Source organism: Lithobates pipiens, unplaced genomic scaffold (assembly GCF_037356315.1).
Source record: "Lithobates pipiens isolate NorthernLeopardFrog02 unplaced genomic scaffold, aLitPip1_a1.2 Scaffold_19, whole genome shotgun sequence".
NCBI classification, from domain to species: domain Eukaryota; kingdom Metazoa; phylum Chordata; class Amphibia; order Anura; family Ranidae; genus Lithobates; species Lithobates pipiens.
The window spans coordinates 262821082-262833390 of record NW_027507764.1 but is presented as its reverse complement, the minus strand read 5'-3'; the positions used below and the strand labels follow the sequence as shown (position 1 = coordinate 262833390).

At 36.5% G+C, this 12309-nt stretch overlaps 1 protein-coding gene across 2 annotated transcripts; it reads left to right on the top strand.

The window, feature by feature from the left end:
* The first annotated feature begins 1013 nt into the window (after positions 1 to 1013).
* Positions 1014 to 7907, top strand: IRX2 (iroquois homeobox 2). 2 transcript variants are annotated; one of them, XM_077491939.1, is made up of 5 exons: positions 1014 to 1691; positions 3767 to 4172; positions 4891 to 5595; positions 6078 to 6145; positions 7271 to 7907. In XM_077491939.1, exons 1-4 carry the CDS (start codon positions 1455 to 1457, stop codon positions 6119 to 6121), a joined length of 1392 nt encoding a protein of 463 aa, XP_077348065.1. In that variant the 5' UTR covers positions 1014 to 1454; the 3' UTR covers positions 6122 to 6145; positions 7271 to 7907. The 2 variants fall into 2 exon arrangements, with proteins under 2 accessions (XP_077348065.1, XP_077348064.1); XM_077491938.1 differs by lacking the exon at positions 7271 to 7907 and adding an exon at positions 6985 to 7124 and having other exon boundaries at positions 1015 to 1691.
* Positions 7908 to 12309: the final 4402 nt, after the last annotated feature.

Sequence of the window (12309 nt, the reverse complement as noted above, 5' to 3'; positions counted from 1 at the left end):
AGATTGTATTGTATTATATTACATTGTATTGTATTATATTATATTGTATTATATTACATCGTATTATATTATATAGTATTGTATTATATTATATTATATTATATTATATTATATTATATTATATTATATTGTATTCTTGAAAGGTTAAATGAAAATGTGAAGAAAATCTTCCAGCTTGTGGATGTTAAAGTATTCTGCATATTGCTGTATGACCTGAGGTAGCTTTGCAAAAAAAAAAAAAAAAGACATTCTTAATATGCTTGGGCGCTCCTTGTCATTTGCTAATAGATCTTTGTGTGTTGTGTTCCTCTGTCCATCTATATTAGAAGTGAGGTCAGGGAACGGCCTGCGCCTTATTTGCCGGTAGCCTATACTTCGCAGAAGTCAATCGTATTGAAGTGGTCATGTGCAAAGGTCATAATACAGCACAAATCAAGAGCACAAGGTGACAGTAGGCTGATTAGCATGTATTAGACGTCCTCTCCTGCGTGCCCATAGAATTATTGGCAGGCTGGCTTTTGAATAATTGTAGGAGACCCGAATGAACTGAGCACAAAAGTAATTATGTGTATGATTTCCCATGTACTATAGGAAATACTGCCTTGCTGCTCTAGCTTATTAGTATTATTATTATTTTTTTATTATTATTATTTTTATTATGAATTGTGTACATGTGACCAGTTTTAGCTGGCTGCCATTTCTTGTGTGCAAGTGCTGACTGGCTAATAGAGAGAGGATTACTTCCATTAAAGCAGTCAGTCTTCCTCCCTCCTCCTGTCCCTTGCCTTTCCCTGTCTTCACACGTAGAGGAGGAGGAGGAGGAGGAGGAGGAGGAGGAGGAGGAGGTTCTTCTGGATATGTAGATGACATGGCTCTGATGGACAGCTCTGTTTTCCAAAGTGCCTTAGCAAACTCCAGCCTCTTTATTCCTTAACTCCTCACTTCTCACTCTGAGCTCCCCCCACCCACAAACCATCACCTCCCTCCTCTCCATGAAGGAAGGAAAAAAAAAAAGCAAAGAAAAAAAAAAAAAAAACCCCGTCCTTGCAGGCGCTGGGGGAGCTGGCTGGCTGCAAGAGCTCCATATGCAGCAGGCACTTTCCTGATCACCTCCAGCACTCCGCTCCACGTCTCCACCACTTCATGATCTCCCCTCGATCACCCTCATTTCTTTGATTCCTATTTCTGATTGGATTTCTACCTATACATGATCACAGACAGAATAGATTGATCTCTGGCTGGTGGGTGCACCAGAGGGGAGGGGTGGAGGCAAAGACACTTTTATTTCCCTGCATGAGTGAGGACACAAGCGAGGAGCCACAACTGAGAAAGAATAAGGGCAGAAGCTTGTCTTTATTGACCTCTCCCTCCCCACCCCCTCCTCCCTTTTTTTTTCCACCCTGATCCCCCTCTGTAAACTCATCGGGTCCCGGTTATCTTCAGACGGACCTGCGATGTCCTATCCTCAGGGTTATCTCTACCAGCCTCCTGGCTCCTTGGCTCTCTACTCCTGTCCGGCTTATGGGGCCTCCGCGTTGGCCGCCCCGAGGAGCGAAGATCTGGCCAGATCCTCGTCCGGCTCCGCGTTCAGTCCTTACCCGGGATCCGCAGCCTTCAGCGCCCAGACGGCCACTGGCTTCAGCAGCCCGCTGTCCTACTCTGGGGACCCCGCCGGATTCCCCTCCTACGTGGTAAGAGCTCACACTTCTCTCTCTACATCCTAAGGACATTTCTCTCCACTACAGACACTTTCTCTGCGCTTTTTTGGGGGGTTTTATCGGTTACCCAGAAAAAAAAATACACTTTGAATTGTCATCCCAACTTCTAGTAGAGAAACAAAAGTTGTAAGGCCAACCTTGCACCTTTTTTCCTAATACAGTTTGTGTTTACAAAAAAAGAAAAAAATATTATATATATATATATTTACACACACACACATTTTGCAAACATTAATACACACACACACACACACACAGATAAATATAATATATATATATATATATATATATATATATATATATATATATATATATATATATATATATATATATATATATAAGGGGAAAGTGTATAATAAATGTATGTGTGTGAATATATATATATATATATATATATATATATATATATATATATATATATATATATATATATTACACTTTTCCTTTTTTTTTAAACATTTATAATTATATATACATACTTTTAAACACTAAATTATATATATATATATATATAGATATATATAGATATATATAGATATAGATAGATAGATAACATACATATATATTATTATGTTTTTTATATATATATATATGTGTGTGTGTGTGTATGTATGTATATATATATATATTACAGTGTATATATATTTAGATAGATGGAGATAGATACATAGATAGATAGATAACATGCATATATATATTATTATGTTATATATATATATATATATATATATATATATACCTACAACGCTCCCCCAATCACGTGAAAGCCTTCCCTAATTTTGACCCCCCCTGCTCTAATTTTATAATCAATAGATTAATACACAAAAAAGTATCTATGCTTTTTTTTTTTTTTTTTTTATCTGTTGTGCTAAATATATTTTGACGCCGCTTTAGTGTATTATGTAGTTACCGTGTCATTCATCACTTAGCTTGATGATGGATCACTCCTATTTTAATCACACTGCTGCTTAGCACCCTGCGATATTATTATATTAAGATCTCATTAATATTTATATTATTTTATACTATTATTATTATTTTTTTGTAATACATGACATAAAGCAGTGCCATGGAAATGGCACCAGTACAGTTTTTTTTTAGGGGGGGTCTCCAGAACCTTGTGTCATTTATTTGTGCTTTGTTTACTGTTGTGTGTTGTGCTGTCTATAAGCAGGTTTCCTTTTCAAAGGCTGCTGATACTTTAATACGCTTATGGTTGTGGAAGCTTCAAAAGGAAAGAGCAGGATCTTTTTTTTTTCCTTTTCTTTTGTGACATTGTAAAAAGTCGTTTTTTTAAGTCCATTAAGGTCATGGCAGCAGAAAATAGTTATCCTGGGTGGGTAAAAAGTTTTTTTTTTTTTTTTCCAGTTGCTTTTAGAGGGGGAAATCTTTAACTCGCCTGCATTATGCACAGTTAAATAAAGGCAATTTGAACGTTAAAGGGCGAATTAAAATGCTAATTGCATGCCACTTGAACAATCCGAAGTCATGCATATCTTCTGATTTGCAAATTGGATTTACAATGCATTAGATCAGTGAATTGTTGGGAGCTCCTATTGTTCTAAGGAACAGCTTTCCAGATAACCAAAACTTCTTCTCACTTTTGAAGTTTACAATGTAGCTGAAGGATTTAAGAGCTACCTGTGGCTTCTTTTCAAAATACAATCAAATCCACATCGGTGTCATTTTGCAGCGATCTATTTAATGATCTTTTTTAGTTTTCCAATCCACACCAGGCAGAGATACAAAGCGCTCTCCTGATGACGGCTGAGGTGTTTAAATTTAACATAATGGCTTCTGGCAGCTGCGATGTCGTTAAGATTCAGCAAGGGAATAGGGTTAATCAAAATACAATTTTAGTTAAAAAATATTGGATTTAAATAATTTATGGCTTCGCTGCTGTTTTCACACCCTTTTAGAATTTCGATGTTGTGGGGGAAAAAAAAAAAGAAAACATTAAATAGAATTAGGAAAATAAGTGTCTGCTTTAAGATCTGTATAGCGATGATCTGAATTGATCTATTTTTTTTATTCTTGTGTGTTTTTAGGGTTCTCCATACGATGCACATACCACTGGCATGACAGGGGCAATCAGCTATCATCCATATGGCAGCCCGGCTTATCCCTACCAATTAAATGACCCTGCTTATAGGAAAAATGCTACCAGGGACGCTACAGCCACCTTAAAGGCCTGGCTGAATGAGCACAGGAAGAACCCTTACCCCACCAAGGGCGAGAAGATAATGTTGGCCATCATCACCAAGATGACCCTCACCCAGGTCTCCACGTGGTTTGCCAATGCCAGGAGGAGGCTGAAAAAGGAGAACAAGATGACCTGGGCACCTCGCAATAAAAGTGAGGACGAGGATGACGATGATGGAGATGGAGAAAGAGGCAAGGAGGAACATTCTGATAAGATCCAGGATAACAATGAGACCTCAGCAGAGGATGAAGGTGAGCCTTGCTGCCAGACTATTATTCTTCTCTCTAGACTGTAATAGGCCAGGCTGCTCAACCAGCTCATTGCTGACTGGGGACATTGTGATTACCTGGCTTTTATCTTTGTGTAATAGAGCCCATCCATTCTAAAACCGTGGGCATTTTAGTGGTAATTTAATAAGAGCCACATATGCTTCCATAAATTATTGATTGATTTTCCGATCGAGCAATAATCGACAACACAATCTAGTGATATGCCACATGGTGAAATTAAATTGTAAAGTGATTGGAAGATATGAAAATAGGTTATCTATGGTATCCCTGTTTCCATTATGCAACCTCATAATAAATCTGATCATAAAAATTACGATCAGATAATAAAATCGAATTGTGTATGGTCACAATTAGATTGGTTTCTAACTTGATGGTTTTGATCGAATCGCACATCGATCGGCAACTAAAATCTCAGCATGTGTGGCCACCATTCAATCAGATTCACATTAATAATATAATTAAAACTTGTATGGCCTCCATAACGCATGTTAAATAATCCCCTGTTGGCCTTCTAAAATTGAGACAGCAATGGAAGCCCCTTAGCAGTATTGTCGTTAAAAGTCCTCATTTTCTAATACCCCCTCGTCATTTTAATGTACAGGGCCAGATCTCTGGTGAATTGACAGAAAATACTGTATTTTAAGTCCCAGATAATTATTTTTCTCTTTCTTTTCTCCAGGTATTAGTTTGCACGTTGACTCCTTGACTGATCACTCTTGTTCTGCTGAGTCTGATGGAGAAAAGTTACCTTGTAGAGCTGGAGACCATCTTTGTGAATCTGGCACTGAATCCAAGGACAAATATGAGGATGAAGAGGACGACGAAGAGTTAGATGAAGAAAACAGGAGTCTCCCTCCCAAACCTGTGACCTCCTCACCCCTCACAGGCATAGAGGCACCGATCCTTAATCACCAGCATGAGGGGAGCCCCAGATCCTCTAACAAAGCCACCTTGGACAATAGGATTTCCCCAACTTCTCAGACCCAGGCCAGCAAACCCAAACTTTGGTCCCTGGCTGAGATAGCCACCTCAGACATTAAACATCAGAATATAGGGCAGAGCTGCCAGCCGTCTACTGTATCCTCTGCCACCTCTTCATCAGTATCCCACAATTCTGCCTACCCTTCCTCTTCAATCCTGGGAAGACACATCTACTATACATCGCCTTTTTATAGCAACTATACGAACTATGGGAATTTCAATGCTCTCCAAAGCCAAGGGATCCTGAGATACAATTCAGCCACCATGACTACCAGTGAGGGACTAAATCAAACTGTTTTAAGCAGCAACTCTCTACACAAACACACAAGCAGTGACTGTCTAAAAACTGCCAGCAGCCAGATAGATCAGCACTACAGGTCAGCCAGCTATGACTCTAAAAAAGGTGGGTGTGCAACTCCCCAGGACAATGTGTTCCATCCATAACTAGACACTAGTTCTATGATTTTTTTGGTTTGATGAATTATTATTATTATTATTATTATATGGAGAAAAAAAAACTCAAATAGTGTTAGCTCTTCCTGCTGTATGTCTGAATGAAGTAAACCCAGAAACGATTGTCTGTAAAAAGTGACTATGCACAAGCTTTGCCATATGAAATCCAAATGCACAAAGTCTACTACTGAAAGTAGCCACGTCTGCTCCACAATAGTCCAAATGCAGCCTTTCCCCATGTGTAACGCATTTGGCCTGCTGTCACGCTGTGTTTGTGGTTCTAAATTAGAGTATTTATGTTAATTGAAACCATAGCATTTAATGTAGCTCCTAAACCTCTTGGCTGCGAAAGGCAGTCCATCGGAGAATTGGTACCTATAATCTAGTTAGCTGGCTGTGTCCTGTGACTAACTGACGGTTATATTTTGACAGATCCCACTGAAGTCTGCACAGTAGGAGTGCAGCCATACCTATAGATGTGCAATCACACAGCAATGGAAGTAAGTAAAAACAGTCTCTGTTGCTCTGATCATGTGGGACTGACTCCAAGCCCTATTGTAGAGATAACAACTGCCTTTACCGTCAATTGCCTCCTTTATTACTTGTTTGGATATAGACTAAATAATTTCATGTCATATTATCGCACCAAATAAGGCCTTATGTCTGTGGCCCATTAAATAAGGCAGTTTAGATAAATGATTTATTAATGACTGAAAAGCACCCTGGGCCCTGTAATTATGGGGCCATTTAATTCTTTATTGTGTTATCTATATTAATTCACCCGTCTCCAACCTTTTATATATATATATATATATATATATATATATGTGTGTGTGTGTGTGCGCATATATATATATATATATATATATATATATACACACACACATATGTATGTGTGTATATATATATATATATATATATATGTGTGTGTGTGTATATGTATATATATATATATATATATATATATATATATATATATATATATATATATATATATATATATATATATATATATATATATATATATATATGCACACACACACACACACATATGTTTGTATATATATATATATATATATATATATATATATATAGAGTTACATTTAATAATACTTTAAAACGCGATGCACTGCATGGAACCGATCTGTGGTTTCAGCTTTCCTTAAAATCTCATCAATCTACAACCATGTATGATGATATCTAGATTACTAGTCTGTACAATCTAAATGTATTGAAATGATCGGTGCACAAATATCATATTTTTTGAAGTCTTGTGTGACGAAAAAAAAAAAAAAATTTAGCGATTTGTTGTTTTTTTTTTTTTTCCCTTGATTCACAGGTAGGTGTCACAATTGCTTAGAAAAAAAAGTCAGCAAGCCATCTTCTCTCCCCGAGCTAATAAGTAAAACGTATCTAAATCCGGATCACATCTTGTGCCACTGTATAAAAGAAGACCCACAGAGCACTATTAAATCTACAGACTTTCCCCTCTGTTTTTATTTTTAAACAATAAAGAAGAGCTCCCTTGGACATATGTGAAAATGATTGATATAGTATAGTTACCCTGATGTATATTGTGACTTACTTTTTTTTTTTTTTTTGGCAATCTCTTTTTTTTTTCTCAGGATATCTTTGACTTGATCACTTCATTGCCACGGTTATATATTCTATAGGTATGATAGAATTTTATTGTAAAGACTGAATGGAACACACACTTATTTCAAAAACAAAAAAAAAGAGATCTATACCATAGAGACAGTACGTCTTGACTGATGAACTGGAGTACTTAATTATGTGGGGCAAAGTAAAAAAAAAAAAAAAAAAAGAATAAAAAAAAAAAAGATTTCATATTTATTTTTGTAAAGATATGAAAAAAGCTTCTAGTAATTTATGCAAGTTGTATTGCAATGAAATTTAAAATTTGTTTTGTAAATAAATTCTGCCTGTTTTTATTTGAAAACAGATGATGATCACTATGGACCTTTCTTTGATTCTTTGATTGTCAATGAGTATTCTTTAATAATTTATATACTGAACTGTAAATAAACACAGGTTAAACCGAAAAATAAAAATTGTTAATCGTCATGCTATTACAACCTATGCACAGACCACATACAGGCTAAATAAAAAATAAATGCCCAACTTATATGCAAGTGTGGAAATGTTTCCATCCAATCAGCCGGACAGGTTTTAGGCAGGTTGGTGGCTTTATTATTGTTTCATGATCTTATTGTGTTTATGAATAAAGTCTTTTAAAAGTCCCTTTAGATTGATGAGCTGTTTCATATGGGCACAAATTTGCAGGTTCATTTTTTTCCCCTTGAGTTTGACTTATATACATATAGCTAATCTATTGCCATTTGTGATTATTATTATTTTCCAAACACACACAACCCTCGCCCCCGCCTTCCTAGCACATTGCCACCATTTTGCCCTCTTATTTTCTTATGGCCGTCCTCAGCATGCATATGGACACAAGTGGCCAGGTCTCTGGGTTACTTGCAGGTATGGCACAGGAAGGAAAGTGACACTGACCACTAAACAAAGAAAGAAGGTATGTCTCGTTCAGCGCAGTCACTAGATAACGTGCCTTTTTAGCTTGCTTGGAAAAATAAAAGCCTATCTATTCCCCACCAAGATAAATTGAGTGTATATAGCATGTGGTAATAAAACAAGAATAACAGCTTCTTAGAATGCCCTTTAATCAATCATACACTTATTTTTCAAGAGCCTCGTCTATTTCATTCCATGATTAATAACGTTCCAGTGTAAGAGCATTATTAGATCCCAGCAGGGGAGATCCTGTATGCTTTTAGTTGTTTAGGAATGGTCATTTGGGGTTTATATTGAGCAATTTATAAAGTCGTGTCTAAACATCTGCCAACTTAGATAGACCCATGAGTGTGAGGGTGGAAAATTGCTGGACCAGTTGATATTGACAAACAGATCTCTCTCCAGTGGCCTTTAGTGCTGTGGAAACCAGTGACTTCTTGCTCTGCCTTGTTAAAAAGGGCATCTGAAAGTTATCTTTAATACTTCAGCTATCAGTCCAGTGTGTGTTCACAGGAAATGAGAAGATTTTATGTCCAGGGCCATCAGTGATATCAGTCCTGGGAACAACACATGGACAACTTTAGATCATATATATATATATATATATATATATATATATATATATATATATGTGTGTGTGTATATATGTGTGTGTATGTGTGTGTCTTCAGCAGAATAAAAAGAAAAAAAAAAAAACAACAGATTAAAATATAAGGACACACACAAATATATGGAACTATATATATATATATATATATATATATATATAGAATATGTGTGTGTGTGTGTGTATATATATATATATATATATATATATATATATATTCTCTCTATCTAAAAAAATATATATACACACATATATAATTTGGGGAAGTGGACATGACATCAGCAGATTACAAAACAAGTACACACACTTAAATGCTATATATTTCTGGGAAATGTCTTTTGTATGTCCCTGTGTACTTATTTTTTAATCAGCTGATGCCCCACACAATATTCAGAACAAGGTGTGTGTGTGTATGTACACTTATTTTTTAATCAGCTGATAGCACATACACGTAATACAGAGAAAGCTGTGTGTTTGTATGTTCTTATTTTTAATCTGCTGGATAACACATATATTTCAGTGAAGTGTGTGTGTATCTGTGATGTGTGTACCTATCTGTATATAGATATATGACGATACCACAAACACATACACATGTATTTTAGAATTTTGGGGAAGTGCATCTATCTATCTATCTATCTATCTATCTATCTATCTATCTATCTATCTATCTATCTACCTATCTAAATTCTGGGAAGTGTGTGTGTGTGTGTGTGTGTATGTGTGTGGTGTGCCTAATCCCTAGCCTTGGATGTTTGACTATGTATTTCTGCTATACAGGTTGTGACATGGACCTTTCAGGTGCTGCCTTTGAGCCTTTTATTGAGGTGGCTTTGTGTGTAAATAGGTTTAATCTCAGGTGGGATCCCCGGGGACACGATGCAGTTGTCAGAAAGGACTAGGGGCGATTTTCACTCACAACTGCCTTGCTCCCGTCTAGCTTGAGCTTTTCCTTGCTCCCTTCAAATGTCAACATTTGTTCTCATAAAAGACCTATTGTTTCTGAAAGGCTGCTCACTAGTCGAGCACACCTCACCTTGCTATGAAAGAAGACATTTAGCAGGGACAGTGCTCCTCAACTTTCTTTATAGGGAGGAGGGGAGACCCTACTAGGGTCAGAACCAGGCACCACCAGGCGCACCACCTACTCACCACACCACCTACTCACCAGGCGCACCACCTACTCACCACACCACCTACTCACCAGGCGCACCACCAGCTCTTATGAAATACAAATTGACTTACATAAAAGTGTCGCAACATTCTTAACCGAAATAACCTGAAAAGTAAAAGAAATGGATCATTGTCGACATTCTCATCATTCCATTTCCTCCCTGAGGTTTTCCAAGAATGCATTTTTTTTTTATATAAAAATTCTAGGAGATAATTGAACTACATCATAAAGGTTTGGGAGTGATAGGCACTGGAAGTATTATACTTATCTTGCCAATAGGTCAATTTGCGTGCATGCCTATGATAAGGTATCAGAGGGATCCTTTAATGAGATGTTGATGAAAAAAGGTGTGAAGCTTGTGGAGCCTTAATAGTTAATCCACTTCACCTTGAACTGCGCTGGCTCTAGAGGTTCACACATTAGCACATTCGGGTTTTTTTTTTCTTAAGACAATGACAGTCACTGTTTTAAATCCGCTTTCCCCATGAAAAGGAACTCAACGTGTTTATATAATAAATAGCTTCCCGCCCATGGATTTTGCTAAGGAATTTAACTGCAGAACTCCTATCCAACTTTTTTTTTTTTTTTTTTTTTTTACTATCCAACGTGTCAAAACAAACTTATTTTTCCTGAAGTCAGTAAGTGATCTGATGCTTGTTCTATGGATGACATTGGCTTGGGCTGTCTTTTTTTTTTTTTTTTTTGCCCAATCATCTCTGTGCATATGTAACTACCCAGGACCGATTATTTATTAGTTTGCTGCTCTTCCTAATTTTGCTGTAAAAAAAAAAAATGCGACTATAATTTCAGCATTCAGGCTGGTGATATTGCATTCAGGCATTAGCTCCTTTCTGCAAAGTTTTAGGGAGTACAGGCATACACAATGCACAATGGGGTTTATTTACTAAAGTGCAAAATCAGGCTCACTTCTGCATAGGAACCAATGAGCTTCTCACCTCGGCTTGTTCAATTAAGCTTTGGTAATAAAACCTGGAAGCTCATTGGTTTCTATGCAGAAGTGAGCCTGATTTTGCACTTTCCAGCTTTAGTAAATAAACCCAATTGTGTATTTAAAAGTGGGGTATGCCTGTACACAGATCCATGTGCTCGATGCACCCTGGAGCTTGCAATCTATCTGACCGTCTTTCTTCTAAAACATGTGCAAAAGCCTGCCAAGAATAATTCTGATTTAGTGGCATTAAAATGCTGATCAGCTCTAACTTCGTATACGATGACATTTCTTTAGTGGGGTTACAGTGCTGTGAACATTTAAATACCCGAACTGTCCAGATTTCGATCTGTCAGATGAACAAAATGTACTGACAACTATACAATATGAAGATCTATTCCAGGTTGTATCCAGCCACAGTTGCAAAAAATAAAATAAAAAATCTGATAATATGACAGATCAAAATCTGCCTGTGTGTGATCAGCTTTCCAGTTTCTGTGATTTTAGATTTTTTTTTTACTAGGAATTTTATTAGGAAGGAATGAAAATCCTATATATTAAAAAAAAAAAAAGATCGCTAAAAAAGATCAAGAAAAAGGAGGTATTGACTTGAAAACCTAATAATAAGGATAAATATTGACATTCAATTTCACCAATCTCAGATATTATTTTTACAACCCTAAAAAGCGAGGACAGGGACGTCCATTTAAACAATGATTGACAATTTGTTGTGTGTATAACACCTTATAAATTATTAATCATCCTTGTCAACAACAATGTGATTATTTCACCCTTTTGAAAATGATTTTTTTTTTTCGGACAAAATTATTTCCCATCACATTGTAATCATGTCACAGATAATTTAATTATGGGTATGCTTTGATGATTTTTTTTTTTTTTTTTTTTAAGCCTGTGAAGTGTTCCATGTTAAACGCTGGTTTAGTCGGTTTATCGTTGATTATTTCATAAGGGAGCGACACTAGCTGAGAATACAGGGAGAATTAAGAATGATTAATGCTGGGGGTGCTAGGGGTGTATAAAAGAGCAGCAGGTTCTGGAGCTATAAAGATGACATCAACAATTACATATTCTGCACAAGATCAAGAGACAGGAGAAAGCAACATTTTAACCTCTGACATCTTTAGGAGAGAAGAAAGGAAAGGTTATGTTTTAGATTATTGCTAATACCCAGCAGATAATTTAGAGGCGGCAGATTAAGATGTACATGAACGTGTTCCTATTGTATCTCTCTGTAATAGTGTGTTAAACTGATTTCAGCACCGAGCAGCACAATGTGGACAAGCTGTAAACAGTAATTGAGTGATAATGGCACCCACATGTAGTCATTTTCTAATCACAAACTACACAGGCAAGTATGAAA

Excerpts from the sequence above, each read along its gene's own strand:
- IRX2 (XM_077491939.1), top strand. The coding sequence starts at position 1,455 with ATGTCCTATCCTCAGGGTTATCTCTACCAGCCTCCTGGCTCCTTGGCT. Across the intron at positions 4,173-4,890 it reads GACCTCAGCAGAGGATGAAG|GTATTAGTTTGCACGTTGAC; the intron begins GTGAGCCTTGCT and ends TCTTTTCTCCAG. Across the intron at positions 5,596-6,077 it reads CAGCTATGACTCTAAAAAAG|ATCCCACTGAAGTCTGCACA; the intron begins GTGGGTGTGCAA and ends ATATTTTGACAG.